The sequence below is a fragment of the Lissotriton vulgaris genome, chromosome 7, assembly GCF_964263255.1.
Source record: "Lissotriton vulgaris chromosome 7, aLisVul1.2, whole genome shotgun sequence".
Taxonomy (NCBI): domain Eukaryota; kingdom Metazoa; phylum Chordata; class Amphibia; order Caudata; family Salamandridae; genus Lissotriton; species Lissotriton vulgaris.
In genome coordinates, this window is record NC_141695.1 from 133161241 (window position 1) to 133179903 (window position 18663).

At 42.9% G+C, this 18663-nt stretch overlaps 1 protein-coding gene across 1 annotated transcript in view; it reads right to left on the reverse strand.

Moving 5' to 3' along the window:
* The window catches only part of LOC147701001 (phospholipase A2 inhibitor gamma subunit B-like), a 121366-nt gene that overhangs the window by 12083 nt on the left and 90620 nt on the right, over positions 1–18663 (reverse strand). Inside the window, exon 4 of the mRNA XM_086929823.1 lies at positions 14693–14836. Coding sequence (XP_086785949.1) covers positions 14693–14836 — 144 coding nt within the window. The remainder of the gene's footprint in view (positions 1–14692; positions 14837–18663) is intronic.

The window sequence follows — 18663 nt, forward strand, 5'->3', positions numbered from 1 at the left end:
CTACCTTGCTGTAACTCTCATGCACTCTCTCATCCTTTCTCTCTTCACTCTACCTCTCACTTATGTATGGAAATAACTGTTTCTCTATATACCATCTCTCTTTCGCTTTCTGTCACTTTCACACCCATGCCCTCTCTCGCACATAAGTAAGCAGATGCATAAACCTGTTGGGCTACTACTTCATTGTTTTAATGTTAGCACTTTATAAGAGGAGGGATGCAAATCCGCCTGTAGTTTAAATGTTAAACAGCCTTTTTATTATGGTCTGGGGTGTCAGTGCAACTATTGGCAGAAGAGTATGTGTGCATCAAGAGAGAGGGGCTTTCCCTTTGTCTACATTTTTGGAGGCATGAGTGCATGTTTTGATTGGGCAGAAGTTGTATGTTTCCACTAAAAAAGTGCTTGCCCTCCATGCAGCAGTGACCATTCTGTTTATTTAGCCAGCTGTCAACTCCCAAAGTCAGTGCTCAGATGCATGCATATCATGTCACCCTGTTTGTATAAACAGGCTCCACAATGGGCCAGACTATAACCTCCATAGAATACAAGCAAAGAAAGAAAAAACATGTTTGGTTTATTGTAGCAGCAATAAAATGATAAGCACATGTTACACTCCTCTCTACTCTACTATGCCCCACTCTACAGTATGCTAATGCTCTCTACCACACTCCACTATAAACAATTGCACTCTTTGCCACTGCACTCTATACAACTCCAGGTTATGCCACTCCACTGTACTTTGCACCATTCCACTCTATGCCACTCTGCTTTGCAAAACTGCACTCTATGGCAATCCACTCTATGCCAATAAATTCAAATTGTTACCATTTCACTCTAAACCACTCATCTCTACTGTAAACCACTATACTCTATACTGCACCACTGTAATCCACTGTTTTACAATCTGTGCCACTTTGCTGTACTCCATTGCATTATGTGCAACGCCACTCTGTACCACTATACTCAACTTTACTCTGTAACATTGCACTCTACATCACATAATTACTATACACATAATTCCATTGCACACCAGGCCACAGATTTACACTCCGCAAATCCAGGCCACACATTTACCCAAATAACAATTCAAATCCAACCCACATGTTTCTACTCAATCAACAAACCTCCACTCCATACCACAAGGATAAAAGAAACTGCCATTTAAAACGCCAATAGCTCTAACTCAAGAAAATGTGAGACCTATTGCATTTCTAATGCTTGTTAACACTTAAAACCATGATCTGGTGCCTTAGAAGCCTTCCTATCATTACAGAGCTGTAGAGGGAATATAAGGAGCAGGTCGCCCTCCTCTTAAAACATCAATACATACAACAGACCTGTTCCCTCAGGCTTATCAAATCTCTATTATGGAATTGGAATTCTTTCCTTCACTTTTAAACACTGCTTAATCTTTACAAGGTAGTGTTATTCCACTTTGTTTGCCTTCTTTATAAAAGTGTCTCTTTGTCAAATGACAGTTATACCCCATCAGTACTTGAAAGAAGGGTACAAAGGTATACATACCCAACAACGCACCCATACATGTGTTCGTGACACAAATTGTGAAAAAAGCAAAATGGTACCTCACGTGCGCACCACCAGTGGATTTGCTGATTGGTACTCACCAGCTATGCTCACTTTTGTCATCATCGGCAACCATTTTGCTACAACTTATAAGTGTCCCAAAAAAATAATCCAAAAAGGATTCAAAATAACACACACCCTTATGTGTTTTTGTGACTACCAAACAAGACAAGACCCAATATAATAAAAAACTGAAGTAAGCGACACTGATTACCAACTTTATTCTTCTCTCGTGTCCTTACTCAGATATCTAAAACCGGTTTGCATACATGCAAACCTACTTCCTTTCAGACAACATGTTTCATCGCCAATAGATCTTAGTGGTAATTTCGTTAGGGCAGGGTCAAATCGTTGCTATTGTTAGACACTCGTATGCTTTTCTTAAAATAACATCAAGGACCCAGGGTCATTCGTACCAGCTCTCAAAGATGTAGGGGGATCCCAATGTGAAATCCTCCCTTCCAGGGCTGATCTATATGTTTGATTCCACCCGAACAGCCAGAAGGACGAGACAACGCACGAGTTGGCTGTTTGGGCGGAATAAGAAGGACGAGACAACGCACAAGTTGGCTGTTCGGGCGGAATCAAACATATAGATCAGCCCTGGAAGGGAGGATTAGAGTTAGACTGGCCAGACTGGAGTGGGGTAGATTGATTTGGAGTGGGTTAGATTGGAGTTGAAAGTGTGTTAGATTGAAGTGGAATAACTAGGAGTGAAGTGGAGAAGGGTAGACTGGGGTAGAATAGAACATGGTAGATTGGGGTACAGTGGAGTGGGCTAGATTGGAATTGACCAGAGATAGGTAGATTGGAGTACGGAATAGTGGTGTGGGGCAGATTGGGTGGATTGGAGTAGACTGGAATGGGACAGATTTGTGTAAAGTGGAGTAGGGAAGATTGAAGTGGAGTAGAGTGGGGTGGATTGGAGTGGAGTGGGGTACATTAAAGTGGAGTAGATTGAGTGGATTAGTGTATGGTAGATTGAAAAGGTAGATTATAGTGGCGTAGATTATAGTGAAGTGGAGTGGGGTATACACAAGTGGAGAGGCGTAGATTGGTTTGGGGGATTGAATTGGACTGGTGTACAATAGAGTCAGATAGAATGGAGTAGAGAGGTGTGGGATGGAGGGAAACTACGTGGAGTGGCAAGCTGTGTCGTAGAGTGTTGTACAGTGGGGAGGAGTGGCATGGCATTGAGTGGAAGTGCACAGAGTGGAAGTGCACAGAGTGGAGAGGAGTGTTGTAGAGTATAGTGGGGTAGAGTGTTGTAGAGACGAGTAGTGTAAAGTGGAGTGGCATATTGTGGAGTATGCATGGTGTGATAGCACACTGCCATAAAGTCAACACATTTCCAATTTTAAATTACCATTACATTTGCACAGACATATAGTTTTACTGCATGTGGGAAGCCAGCTCTTCATATGATGTATCTTTATTTTGTCATTATAAACTTTATTCGACAGTTAAGTCATAAAAGCACACCATAAAACGTTCATCAAATATTCAATACAATCTAAAACAGCCATGATATGATATTTTATATAAATAATTAAGATACAATTAAACTCCATACTGCAACTGTTGAATACAATGATTAAAAAATTATATCGGGTAAAATTATTTTAAAATTATCAAACTTACAAAAGAGCGTTATTAACATATTCACTAATTTGTTATATGAGATAGGGAGTGGATCAATAACAGACAGTGTCTACCACTTGAGAAGGGGTCCCATTCCCCATTACTTGTTCAAACAATTATTTTTACTGGGATAGGCTTGAGACTAAGAAATAACCCAATGGGCCAACTACTCGCTAAGCAAAAGCATAAGTTTTGACCGTATTGCCCAGGCCCAATTCAAGAACTTCGCTACAGCTATGGCTATAGGTGGGTTGGAGTCTGAACCTAGAATTCCCAGGGCCTCTGCATATCTTCGAGTACCCATTAATCGACAGATTGGTTTTATCCACTTACGACGTGGTGCGATGTGTAAAGGACAGAAGAACAAGATGTGACTAACAGATTCTTGCTGGTCCATGCACCTAAAACATCTGTCACTAGTTGACCCCACCCATTTTGCAGTAAATAACCTTGTAGGAAGAGTTCCCACCCTGAATTGGAAATACAGTTTACGATCATAAGGCTTTTCAATAACATCCCAATACCTTTCTAGCGCTGGCCAGGCCTTAAATTCAAGGAATCGTCCAGTGAGGTGAGAAGAAAGTCCCTTCGAACATGTTGATGAGAAGACCATCTCCCAATATCTTCCCTTCAGGATTTTTTTAGAGGGAAAGACTGCTTTTATAGGGTGATTCCATAGTTCGGTCATGCCCAATCTCACTAGCAAGGATCCAATCTCCTTCAGCCATTTGATTTTATGGAAGGAGTCATTTTCAATAATATCCATAAGACCCTGGGCGTAGTGCGACAGTTCCTCAGTAGTCCATATTCTACGACAATACAATAATGGGCAGAGAATGGCCAGATCTTCAACTGCTTTCCTACTTAGATCCCATAAGAGTGGTGTTAGTGGGGTACTTTGTGGGACACTGGTAACTTTACGTAGGAACTCATTCTCCACCAAGGACAGGCGTTTTATGTTTTCGAATCCCCACAGTTCGGCTCCATATAGGGCCGAACACAGTAACTTCATCCCATAAATGTATCAGGCTGGACTAATTGGTTTAGTCAGCGAGGTTTTACATTTTTGTAAAAGAAATCCTGACTGCTGTTGGTGCTTTAAAACAGCCAGATCAAGTTGGCTATTCCAACGCATATCCCTCTGCAGGGTAACACCCAGATAGGTAAAAACATCAACCTGCTCTAATGGACAATTATTCATATGTATACTACCTCTGAACGATTTGTGTTCATTGAAAGACATAAATTTTGTCTTGGCAGTATTTATTTCCAGACCGTGCAAAAGGCAAAAATCTCCGAACCGTTGGAGGCCTCGCTGGAGGCCGCTCGGGGTTTTGGAGATAATCAAGTTATCGCCACAAACATGAGGATTGGGATACGGATACCTGCCAACACAGGGGCATCCGTGGGGGCCAAGGAAAGGTAGTCCGCCACCCCGTTGATGACGAGCGAGAACAGGATAGGCACCATAACGCATCCCTGTCGCTCTCCTCGCTCAATGGGGAAGGTTTCCGTAACGTCACCCTGCAACCCCCACTGAACCCGGGCAAAGTTATCCACATGCAGGTGCACAATCAGTGTCAGCAACTCCGGAGCCATCCCCAATTCCTCCAAGACTCGCCAAAATTTACAGCGTGGTACTAAATCGAAAGCTGCCCTCAAATTAACCAATACAGCATACAGAGCCCCTTTTCCCAAGACCACTGTCCGCCAATAGAGGGTAATAAAACGAAAAACTTGATCGATTGTGCTTGTTTTAGGGCAGAAGCTGGCCTATAATGGACTTAAGATGATATTTTCGTCCATCCAAGTCTGTATTTTATACAAAAGTAATCTTCCCATGATTTTCTGAATGGAGTCGATTAGACTAATAGGCCTATAGTAAGAGACTTATCCCCTTTTTTATACACCGGAACGATTTCTGCCGCCTTCCAAGAATAAGGGACAGCCGCTCCTTGAGCTCTAGGGTTTGCCAAATAGGCAATGTATAATCGCCAAGTTTGTTTGTCATTTAAAAACACATCGGCAGGGATGCAATCAATACCCGGTGCTCTTCCCTCAGTTACTCTCTATAATTCCCTATCAACATCTTCTAGGGGGAAAGCAGCTCCTTCACAAAATGTGCAGGTGAGTGTACCATTGCTCTCATCACATACCACTACAGGCGTATTGTGGCTTGAAATAATCAACCCACAGGTGCTGGGCGACATTATTCTGCGGGCGGTCCGGACACCCACCCCTCTCCTATTTGTATGTGTCCCAGTTAAGTTTTGGAATTTTAGTTGCACACGCTTCTTTAAGCTCCTGCCACTTGCACTCGTCCCATATTTTTTTTGCCTCTAGCTGTGCTTTCCTATAACAGCCCCGTGCCCCTCTTACCTTACTAGGTTCCCTCGTTTTTAGTGCTAAACCCAGCTTGGCCCGTGCTTGTCGACAAGGTTCGTTGTACCAGCCCACGGGTTTTTTTCTAAATTTACTTTTACCTGAGCCCGACTTACAAAAATGTATTTTAAGTTGACCAAAAATGTTAGTATGGGCTTCGATAATAAAATAATGGAAGTCCCCACTAATGGCACTAGACCCCAGATCTACTAGTACCTTATTTGCATCATTTTTAATAGAAATTAAGGTATCAGGGTCCTCAATAACTTTGCTCCACTTAAGGTGGTGCTCATTGTTTTATAGAGCAAAGTCAGAAGCTGTTTTATCCTGGGTTTCTACTACAACTCCATCTAATCCCAACCTAAATAAGGAGGTAAGGGGATTATGATCACTCTCTATACGAGCCGTTACCGCCATATCCACGAGGCAATGCCACAATTTTAGATGGACGAGCAGGTAATCTATACAGCTAAACCTGTGGCCATTATCATACGTTCTGTTGCCCTGTCTGATGACATTCGGCCATTGGCTGCCCTTAGTTGGTTCCCCATACCTAGCCCCTTCAGTTGTATTGCCGCCTCAGTCCATTTTTTTATAGGTACCAAATCAAGTTGGGGAATACCCCATCTTGAATCTTCCTCCTCCATTAAACTGTGGTCGTCATACCCTAGCGGCTCAAAGGTCGTATTAAAATCCCCCGCTACGAGAGGCAGTGTATTGCTAGGCAAGGCCTCAATTAGGACATCTAGAGCTGATATTGTCTCAGACTTTTTCCCTCCCGGGTGGCCTCTTGCATAAACTTTGAAAATATTGATGCTTACCCCACATGGAAAGCTGAGTCTCACTGTGAGAATATCATTATTTGAAACAGGAAGTTATTGAATTTTACAATTTAAATCCTGCTTAGCCCAAATCACTAGTCCTCCTATTGGGCATCCCTTTTTCTATTTTACAGCAGGAACATAGAAGTTGAGATACCCCAGCCGAAATACAGAATTCACCGACCAAGTCTCTTGAAAGAGGCAAATATCAAATTTATCAATAAAATCGGTAAATCAGGCAACGCTAGTTTTGTTACCAAACCCGCTATATTCCAGGATACCTGTGACATCACGCAGTTTTTACTAGAAGATCTACCAACATTCTCAACCCCACTAATTAAAAGATCACGCTGATGCTCTATATTCGGCTCAGGAGCTAGAAGTACATTTATCTCACTCAGAGCATAGTTTAGTGTTACCTCACAATCCATCTGGTTCGAGACTACACTCTCTACATTTAGTTGAAATCCATTAGGCTTAAGGCACAATGCCTCTCCCTGAGAACTGGTATTGTCAAGAGATAGATTTAAACTCTTGTCTAAGTTTTCCTCAATGAAGGCCACTGCGTTAAACCTCGGGCAACGTTCAGATAGTCGTCGACAATCGCAGTCTTCCAGCCCAGACAACATGTCATACCTATTAAACATCCTTATGCCCCCTGTGGTACTCCAATTCTGTAACCCCCCATCTGATAAGATTTTTCTAGGGGCAGTGAATGCTGATGGGTAAATGTAAGTCAAGGGCAATGATTGAATTAGGGACGCTGGGCCTACATGGGCCCAGTTGCAAATATATTCAACAGCCCTCTTATTCTTGAAGTTGAAAATTACACAATCTCCCTCTATAGCCTAAGCCCGCGACCCCACCCAATCTACTCTTCTAGCAAACACGATTTCAGCAGATACATGGGTGGGAAGTGGCTGGTTGGTATTAAGCCAATGGATACATTTATTCTTGAGCTCCATGTATGAATCCCTTTTATCCTGGCTCAATGAAGGAACCCCCACTAGGACCACCGCATAAGGGGCTGATTCAGGTGGAAGATCTATTCATGGTAGGCTTTTTGTAGGTGGAGCAGGGGGGAATTATTCCCTAATGGTTGTTGGATTACAGGTCTATTGGCTTCCACTTGACTTTTCCTGCCACTCTGCAGTGCTTGATTGGACGCTACTGGTTTACTAGAAGAGTGTAAGGGGGAGGGATATGGAGACCTAAATGGGGCGGCAGCATTAACTATACTATTATCATTCTGTGGGGCTGTCAGGTCAACAACTGCATTATTATGCCCAGTCAAATTCGTTTGCGTACCAGTTACCCCATTGACCCGATTTCCACCCCGCGCCAGGGCCAATGCGATAGATAGTTCTAGACACACAAGTCTACTTTCTATAGAGTCCATTCTATCATATATTAGGAGGCATGTCTTTTTAAACATATGTTCCAACTTAGTCCAAAAAGTCGATCCCAGCTCAACAGGTAATACGTCCCAAGGGAGTCCACTTCATTAATAGTTTGACATGTGGCAGAACTGTGGGAAGGGGGTGGAGTCACATTCTCATTAGCTGAATAAGCTTTCATGATTTTTGCTTTCCTTCCTTTCGCTTGGGCTTGGACCCCACTCCGCTTCCTTTGGTCGTCAAACCTACCATTGGTTGAAGTACCCCTGATTTGAACTATAGGCAGATCAGGTTTTAACGCTAAATGACGGCAATCTAGAGCGAATAGTGTTAGAATTAGTATTAATGACATTACAAATGTCCAATGAAGCAGCGTCACTTACCGGGGGGCATACCAAGCACCCAGCAGGTTGCACTAGCTGGTTTCCCTTGCCCTCCCCAGAGCTGGTCGATACAGCATTGGCAGCAGCCTGATGGGGGATTGGTGACCAAGTCTGGTCAAACTTCCCAATGAAGATCTTTTGTCGAGTGCAATATCCAGCGATAATCTCTTTTCTGTCAGCTCAATTTTATGAGTTAAGACAGAGGACGCTCTTACGAGGAATTTATCCAGAGTACCTATTAATGAACCTCCAGTGATTGATTTGCTGGCGTTCCCACCTGTAGATGAAGACATGATTTTAAAAGGGGTAGAATCAACTCCTCCTTGGTATGGCTGATGGTAACAAATCAATATCAACCTACTTGATGGTTGCACCCACACGCACTACCCTTAGTAGCAGATGTTAAGGGGGTCGCCCGTCCCGTCCTCGATTGTTCTTGAAAGGGCTCAAACAGGCCCGCCCTTGGCCCGGGCTTTGACCGGCACGCGCGTCCCTTGAAGCGGGAAACGCGAGGTCTTGAAATACAGTCGATCAGGTGCTGGGGGCGTTGGCTTCCTTCCGCGCTTGGCCCACTGCTTTCTGGGGCTTGTGGTTTGCTCTGGCTGAGGACCCGGTCTGCTGCTCGAGGTCCCGGTATTGCGCTGCTTCATATGATGTATAACAGAGTCAATAAATGATGCACACAACTCAATAAGGAGATCCACATTAATGTTTAAAAATAACATGTATCTTTATATATATTTGGACACCAAAGCTATGTGATCAGGTAAGTGCGTTTTGGAGTTTGCAGTTGAAAACAGTTGCATAAGTGAATGCACAAACATCCGCAACATATTTACCATGGCGGGGAATGTAGAATACACAGCAGTCACTGTCAAACAATTTAGAATTGCGAGTAACCCATCAGGTGATGGGTAGGACCGTCAACGCAATGCTGTCGCTGTCGTTGTCATTGTTAAAAGCACCCAGGCTTTTTTAGTTCTTGTGCTGATGGGCACTTGGTGGTCGGATTTGGTCTATACTCTTACAGAGCAGAGGTCTTTGGGGTCCCAGGACCCGAGTGGAACAGACAGTTCTTGTGTACCTTGCCCAGGGATTATGGATGCAGGGTCATTTGGAAAGGTTTGTCACTGGGGGTGGATGCACTAAAGGCGCGCCTCAGTCGCTCCATCAACAAATGGTGGTCGATGCCACCAAACAGGTGATGCAGGAACATAGGAGTGAGGTTGTATCAGATGCATTAAGTGCCCTCTTGTTGGAGAGATGACTGAAGGGGTTGGAGGCTACCAACAAACCTTAGCTGTGGCTAATAACATCAGGAAAGATCTCAACAGCTGGAGATCAGAGGAAGCACTGCAGGGGCTAACAATGTCAATGAGAGCTGGGCTACGACTCCCAGAGTTCTGCTTCCCTACTTTGCTTTGGTCCACCACTTCGATGAGCCCAGCGTCTAGTACTTCACTTGGCTGATGTTGGTTACTTTACCTGCAACATGCAGGGGACTGATTCTACCAGTCCAAGGGAGTCCCAGGTGCTTTTTTGAAGGCAAGAGAGTCTCCCAGGCTTTTGGAGACTCAACAGCTGCAGGATAAGATGACTTAGGTGCAGGCAGGCACAGCTTCCTCTGTTCGAGGTATTTCAACTGTTCTTTGTCCTTATTCTTCTTAGGTCAGCAGGATCTGAAATTCTGGTGTCTTAGGTGCCACCTAAATACTGAATTTGGGGCTTTAATGGGAGTGACAGGTAGTAGTCAATTGGCTACTTTCCTTTAGGGTGTCTACACACTCTTCACCTTGGTTTGCTCCAATAGGAAGAATCTAATCTAAACAACCGGGCCAGGCCCCCTTTGAACCAGAATACAGGAACTCCAGATTATTTGGGACTTGCCAGTACTGTGCGCCTTGGCTCATGGGGCATAGTGAACACAGGACCCATGTTTGGGTTTACTTGTCACACTTTTGTCATCACACTAATGAATACTATAAAACAATGGATTGGAATGTAACTCAAGGCAAGCATTCCTCTCAGCATCCTTTGTGTGCTTGGGGAAACGAGTGGCAAAGGGTATGCCCAGAGATAGTCCCTTGCTTGCTGTGCCACAGGATCCAAGCTATAGTTCTCTGACAAGGACTAATAAGAATGAAACTGGGCTGGGTTCCGTGTTTTCAGTTCTGGAGGGGTCTCACATGCAATTCATGATGGACTGTTATGAAGTGAGTAGGATAGTCAGTACTAATTTGCATGAGATGGGCCTCTCACTAGAGTCAATCAATCAGGTTTTATAAAGCGTGTGTAATCACCTAATGAGGTATCCAGGCGCTTGCAGGTCCCAGAGGCCTATTCGAACATCCAGGTCTTGAAGGCCAGTCAGAATTCCAGAAGTGAGCTGGACCTGTGTGGGGCGCTGCTCCAGGTCTTTGCTGTGATTTGGGAGAAGGAGCATCTCCCTCTTCTGCTTCAATAGATACAGGGAGTATGGGCAAGTGAGAGAAAGGCAGACCATAGGTTTCTCGATGGTTGGTGGAAGTTCAGGTGGTGGTTAATGTAGCCGGGTCCTTGGTTGTCTAGAGCCTTGTATGCAAGGATCAGCAGCTTGAATTGGCACCTCTTCTGTACAGGAAGCCAGTGGAGTTGCCTGAGTTAAGGTGTGAGGTGTGTTTGTCAGGGAAGGCTGAGGATGTGTGTGGCTAAATTGTTCTGTAACGTTTGAAGTCTCTGTACGAGGTGTGCAGCAATTCCTACTTAGAGGGAGTCGCCGTAGTCAAGTTCACTGGTGAGGGCTTTTATCATGATGCTTCTTGTGTGGAGGTAGCCATTTGAAAATCTTCATAGCATGCTCAGAGTGCGGAAGGAAGCAGAGGAGATGGCACAGATCAGTGGTTTTAGGGTGAGCTTGTTATAAATGAGAATTCCAAGGTTTCTGGTGTGGTTGGAGGTAGTCGGTGTGGGTCCTAGTGTTGTGTAGTTCCTACTAATCCATGGGACCTGTGCATTGTTTGGACAACATAAACTAAGGGGTTGGTGTCTAGATTGGTTCTGTACATCCCCACAGGATATGGTGGCCTATAGACCAGCTAGTTCACAGTGCCACCATAAGACTCCATAACGTATCAGGGAGCAAATGGTTTCTGGCCGCCACTGAAACAGTACAGAACCTTTCGCTCAGTCACTCATGCTCACCTCTTCTTAGAGAAATATACAGAAAATACACAGTGGGACGTTTTCAATAATATTTATTGAACCAACATTATTCCTGCATAAAATACGTGTGCTGCAATGATTAGGAGACAGAAGCAGATAAAAGTGATTACAAGCACCAAAAGGGTAAACAGTAGGTAGAGTGCTAAAACAATGTGTATATGCAGGCATATAAAACAAGGCAGTAATCGGGCATACTCCTACGATGCGGACCCTACTCTAAGTGTATATAGAGTGTGTGTAGGTGTAGAGCCAAGAATCCCCCTAAGGGGCGATCCAACCCCATCACCTGATGGGATAGAGAGAAGGATCCCATCTTGGTCATGAACTGGGCATCCCTCACAAGATCTGCTAATCTATTGAGATGCTCATGTTTTATATTAGAAATCAGCTTGTGATATGTGTATAGATTAGTGATGTTATGAATATGTAGATTGCCCTGTAACCCATTGATAAAGATAGTGAAGAGATTTTTACATTGTGCAAAATGAGACCTTGTACATGATGTTCAGGGCATTTTGATAATGTTGTGCAAAGCTTGATGTGTTACCAACTTTCGTTTCAGGGAAAGTAATTCAATATTGTCAAGCACCCAAATATGTGAAAAAGGTCACAGCTGAAAATGTTATTTGTGATTACAATATAAGAGATAAGCTGCTTCGCTACACGGTCTTAACTGGGGAATATAACACTAGGTCTGATGGCAATTCTTCCATCTTTTTTTGTGTTCATCTACAGGCAGCTATTCTTCATCCAGTCAACGACATTCATCATTCATCTGTGGAAGTTGGTTCTCATGGGGTCGTCAGTGGGTGAGAGGATGAGATGGGTGTTGTCTGCGTAGGAAATTATATTGAGACTGTGTGATCTGACAATGTTGGCTAGCAGGGTCATATATGTATTTAAGAGTGTGTGTCAGAGGGATGTGGCACAACGGGTGAAAAAATATGTTGGAATATTATCCATCGGAAATGCCAGTGGTTTGAACAATTTTCAGGTATCTTCCCATTACCTTTTGTGTGTTTGACCTCAAAATGGTGCTAACCGTTGACCTTCGTTGTCGGGGTTCGCAGTCTAGTTTAAATGTAAGCGTCATTTATCCACTTTTAGCTGCTAAACATAACCTTGCAATACATAACTATTTGTTGTAGTCTAAATACCATTCCTTGGTTAATGAACACATGGTACAAAGGCCACTGAATTATCAAATACAAAGAGTTTATTCTGCTGGGATACAAATTCAATACTACAAATTAAGTGTGGCTGATGGTGCTTTGTGGTTCAATCACAAACTATACAGTTAACTCAAATGCCTTTTCACCTCAAAGTCAAACACTGTGACACACCCATCAGCATTAAGCATATGAACTGACTTCACATGTTCAGTCATCACCTAGGAAAACATTATTATGAGAGATTTTAACCTGTGGATAGACAGTGTAGTGATAAAACCAACCCCAGAACTGATCAATACCATGAACGCTTTGGGCTTTACGCAAGTGTAATAGTCGCAACCACACTGCTAGTCATACACTACACCCTGTAGTTACTTAGTAAGATCGCTTTTATCATTCGGCAAAGATTTGTCAACTTGCTGTAGCCTCAAAAGAAACAGGACACATTTGGGCATATGAAATCACCAAAAGACTGGTCTTGTTGGTAAGGGAGCACCATCTCTTCAGGCTCACACCTATATTGTCAACTCTCATGATATTTTCATTGTTGATGTTGTTTGAGGCTCTAGTCTGGCAGATCTGTGAGAATCAGAGTTTTCTGTGTTATGGATCTGTTGTGGAAGCTCTATGTCCAGAGCCCACAAGATCTGGCTATCTTCAGGGATAGCTTTGCTGGCTATGGCCTAAAGATGGGTGAAATCACTGAAAAATTCAATTTCCCATCTTTTTCAGAAAATTATATTACTGGGAATCGGGAATCTGTTTCCGGACAATGTGGTGAGATGAAAGACAATAAAAGATAGAAGTGAAGGAAAAATCTGTATGGATTTTTAAAAAAAAAAAAGAGGCCATGTGAAGTTGTACAGCCATGTCAGTGGTGCAGCACGGCTCGGGAGGTTGAGGGGATCAACTTGGCTTTAATTTGTGGCTGTTTTTACTTCCAACTCGGGGGGGGGGGGTAGATTCCTTGATTGCATACGAGCCAACAGCATCATCCTTGCTACGCCACTGACTAGATCATTCTAAATGAGATTTATTTTCTGCCAAGGATCTATTGGTGCCAACACCCCCAGAAATTGAATTGCATAGGAGTATATCAGTATTTAACTTTGTGCAAGACCATAGAGCAAAATCTATTGAAAGGTCACTTTTGCTTTGCATTTGAAAAACGACCATATTTATTCGAAATTTGTGTTCTGAAAAACCTCTGCCATTTTTCTAGATTTATCTAAGTGAAACTTTGAACCTTTTTCTGCAATTTATACAGACAAGCAGGTGGGAGCAGCTGGGAGAATCTGCCTGCTTGTAATTTAGCTCATTGCAATCCAGCTTTGCCACTGTCGCCCTATCCCTTCAACCTATCATCTCTTGCCATAATTCCAGACCTGTACTTGTGAGCACCCATGCTTGTGAGCCAAGGGTGCAGAAGAACAATCAGAAGGTCAATCAATCCCTTGAATTTATGTGAGCCTCCATCACCATGAGATTTAGGGCTCCTGTTTTTTGAGTGTATGCATCTCTATTTGCATGTATGTATCGGGTAATTATAAAACACAAACTTACCCGAAACAAAGGGGTTCACTGTCCAGGGTCAAAGACAAATTGAGAGTAATATGTGATAGGAGCCGTAGCTGCTTCGAGTTCTGTTAGTACATTATGATGTAATGAAGCTATGAAGTATGGAATGGTGGTTTGGTTTGAAGAATATTTTGACATTTATTGTTCTCATTATTTCAACAGGTTTGAGCTCCTGATGAAGGAATGAATCAAGATCCGAAACACATTGACGTTGATGAGGTTCATGAATCTGTGAATAATGACAGATCGATGATTTTGGTTGAAAGCGATGGTTAAAGATTGAATATTCTTGCCCATTTATGGAGTGCCTTCTTTACTTGGAACGGGTATGCAAACATTTAAATAGTAGTTTGGTTTCTTTGGTGGTTTACAGATTGGAATTGCATCCGAGAAGAAAGTGTTATTAATTGTGACTAGTGCGCAGCTACCATACAACAATCTGCATTGGGCTAAACTGAGACATAAGCCAATGAACTAACTGCAAAATTAATTATTTGTACATCATCTGATTCATGACCCTGCATGTGACTCACCTGTAGTCGTTTTTACAGAGTACCGGATGCACTTTGTCTCATCCCCGGTGCACTTTATGGTGTCCTTGGAGTAACAGGAAGTGGAACTTATATCAAGGCATGACTGGCAGGTCACATTGGTTTTAGTCATTTTCGATGGAGGCACTGAATAAAACAAAAACATACATTAGTGTATTGTATTGTCTTCCAAAGTGTGAAGAATTTATACAATTGTGAAAAGGGCCCAGTCGTGCATAACTTGTGCTGGTGTTTGCTGGTTCTCTGCACCGGCACTTAATTATCAACATCGGCAATTATGAAAGTCCACTGTATGGTGGCGCTATTCGACTAGTTCTCAGGTAGCACATCAAGCCCGTATTTAGGAGGGCCTACGCCACCTCTGCGTCATCTTGTTGTGATGCTGCGGTGGCGGAAAAAATGTGCCACACTACGCCCTATTTACAAAGTGACGTATCTAGGCAGATAAGTCACTTTGTAAAGTGCTGCACTCTATTATACCTGCATCAAGTATAATGTATACAGGGTGGGCTTTCCCATGTAAAACAGCCTTGTATGAGATTTCACTGCGCCACTCCTATGACTTGACTTTGTCGCAGTCCGTACGCCTGCTTCAAGGAAGCGTAAGGAGTGATGCAGGGCTGTTTAGATGGGGCTTGCCAATGTGTAATGACATCATTGCTGGAGTTGCGTCAGTTTATCGGCACACTCCAGCAATGCATCATTACTGCACCACCAGATAAGTCAGGATTCCTGACTTATCTGGTCAATCTTTGTGACATGGAGCACCGTATTGTAAATACGGCGCATCCATGGTGTCACAAGGATGGCGCTATGAAAAGTGTTGCATTGTCGTTTTTCATAAATGAGGCCCATCAGAATTTTTGGCAATTGAACATACATAAAAAAATAATAGCAGCACATCCAGGCAGTTAATACAGGTTTAAATGGCCTGGAATAGTTCAAATTCTTACACTTGTAGGAGAATGATGGTTGGTAGTTATGTTGCTACTGGAATTTGGCAGCGTTGGCAGGGGTATTGGGTGGTGTAAGCAGCAGGGAACTACTGAGAAGTATTTTGGGTGCATGCACTTTTTTTTTGTTAACAAATATAGCAATGAATGAGTCAAATACACATTAATGGATATGTCTCAGCTAACTAAACTCCCTTAAGTCTAACCATAGAAACTTTGTAGAAGTGACTAAAGGAAAATGCTACTTAACAGTATGCACCTGTTCTTGGCATGTAGAGCTGTAGATTCATATACTGTGCATAGATCGCCATCTGGAGTTGGGCTCGGATATTTGCAGTTTGTTTTTGTTCTAAGAAGTGTTGGTAGTCACAAGATAGGTGACTCCTCCTTACGATGATAGTGCGCACAGGCATCAACTCCCTCCCCAGATTGTTTTCACCATAAAGGGTAATGATGGAGTTAGTAAGAAATAGAAAGAGATATCCATGTGAGATGTATCTAAGTAAGATAACAATGCAACAGATAAAGGTACCCGGGGAGGCGGGTGGGCATTAGTAGCATTTTCTGTTCGAGGCATATGAGCTGTAGATCATATACTGTGCATAGACTATACAGCAGTTTTGTTTGTGGCGGTGGCTAACCTGTATCTGTTACAGTGGTTTGAAAGAGTGTTCTTAAGACTGCCTGGCACACACTAGCTTGTTGTTTTGCTTGCACATCTACACAATAGTGTTTTGTAAATGTGTGCAGTGTAGACCAAGTTGCAGCTTTGCAGATGTCATCTAAGGAGATGTTCCCTAAGAATGCCCTAGAGGCCCCTAGTTTGCGGGTAGAGTGAGCTGTAGAGGGAATTGTTAAGGTACGTTTGGCTTTAAGGTAGCATATTTGGATGCACTTAACAATCCACTGTGCAATGCCTGCTTTTGAAATTGGATTGCCTTTAGCAGGTGGGGAGAAAGCAAAAAAAAGTTGTTTAGTCTTTCTAAAGGACTTAGTTTGTTTAATGTAATAGAGTAGTGCTCTTTTGACGTCTAGCATGTGAAGAGCCCTTTCTGTCACTGAGTCTGGTTGAGGGAAACAACTTGCAACTCAATAGACTGGTTAAGATGGAAGGCAGACATACCTTTAGGTAAAAAGTTTGGATTTGGTCTGAGAACCACTTTGGTATGATGCATTTGCAAAAATGGTTCTTGGATGGTTAGTGTCTGGAGCTCACTCACTCTTCTAAGAGATGTGATGTCTATAAGGAAGGCTACTTTCCAAGTGAGAAATTGTACTTCACATTTGTGCAGAGGTTCAAATGGTGGGCCGGTGAGCCTTGTAAGGACAATATTAAGATTCCACACTGAAGAGGGCGGAAATCTAGGGTAAATTATTCTTTTAAGTACTTCCATAAAAGCTTTAATAGCAGGTACTTGAAACAAAGACAGGTGCTATCTGTTTTGTGCATAAGCATCTAATGAAGATAGATGTAGTCTTATAGATGTGTATGCTGGATTACAGCGTTGTAGGTGTAATATATAGCCGATAATGTTTTGAGTGTTTTTGACCTGAGCCCGAGGGCGAAGGTGTTACCGGAGCCTTAGGTTTGGTGTCGGGCGGGGTAGTAGTACTCACTGCCTGCTGAGCCGGGGTGACAGTCTGCTCGTCTTCCTTGGAGTCGTCGGCATCGGAGACGGAGATATCTTCTTCTGCAGGTTGAAGTTCTGGATGGACTGTGGAACCTGCATCGAAGATGTCTGGAATCAAGCTGTTGCTGCGTGACATTTCATGCCATCAAGCCTGATAATCACGGATGGTTTCTTCGCCCAGAATGAAGTACAGGCCTTGCAATGTTTTTTCTCGTGCTTGGGGGAGAGGCAAAGGTTACACACTTTGTGTTTAGTTTGTGTGTGGCAATTTAGCACCACAAATAGGGCATTTTTCAAAAGGGATCTGTTCCATTGACGATCGTCATTGTCGGCGCAGCTAGGGCCACTGGCCTGCGTTAAAGTTCTTGGTCGAAGATTTTTTAAGTTGGAGGATGCACATCGAAATGGAAAAGCAATCCAGGACAATACCGTCGAGTGGTGAAGGAATGCGCATCGAAGGGGGTTCGAAGACGATACCGACTCGGAGTGCAGGAAATGACATCCAAACCCAATGGCGGAAAAAACAATCTGGGAATTGAGTTGATGCCCATACACACTAACATCGTAATGAGGAGTCACCTATCTTATGACTACAAAGCCTTCTTTGAACAAAAACAAACTGCAAACATCCGAGCCCAACAACAGATGGCAATCTATGCACAGTATTATACCTACAGCTCATACGCCTCAAACAGAAAATTATTTGCTTTATTTTTATTGCATGTGTAACTGAGAATGAGCACACGCTAGATGCCACACCATAAAATGTAGAGCAACTATGATGTACTTGTTATTAATAGAACACAAAACAAATCAAATACATTTCCACCACTAATAAAATATGAAATATGGTCTTGGTTTGAGGTAAACTCAGTGTGTTTTTTTGTATTTTACATACATAGTACAAAATAGTACAACATTGGTTTGCCTAATTATTTATTAAAAGATAAATGTGATATAAAAGTCTTGTAGAAAACAATATTTTTTCATTTCACTCCAACTTTTGCCCTATCTGTGAACTTTACACCTGCTAACAAGGAGTGAAGTGTTGGTACCACCACTTCAAGCATTGTAACATTGGTTTATTCCTAATTGGCTCATTTACCTTACCTGTAAGGCCCTAATATATGGGGTAGAAAATGCACCCAGGACCTGGAAGTTAAATACCACATGTGGACTGCAGCACCTTCTGCACCATCCACAGAGGGGGCCTATCAACAAAACTTTAGGCCTACCATTGTTGCTTGACTGCTGCAGTATAAAATCTTCAGTGTAACCTGTCAAAATAAACCTTTTTGACAGGCAGAGATCTCCCTTTCAGTATAATAGTAAGTCACCCTTTTGTAGGCCATGAAACCTACAAATTAAG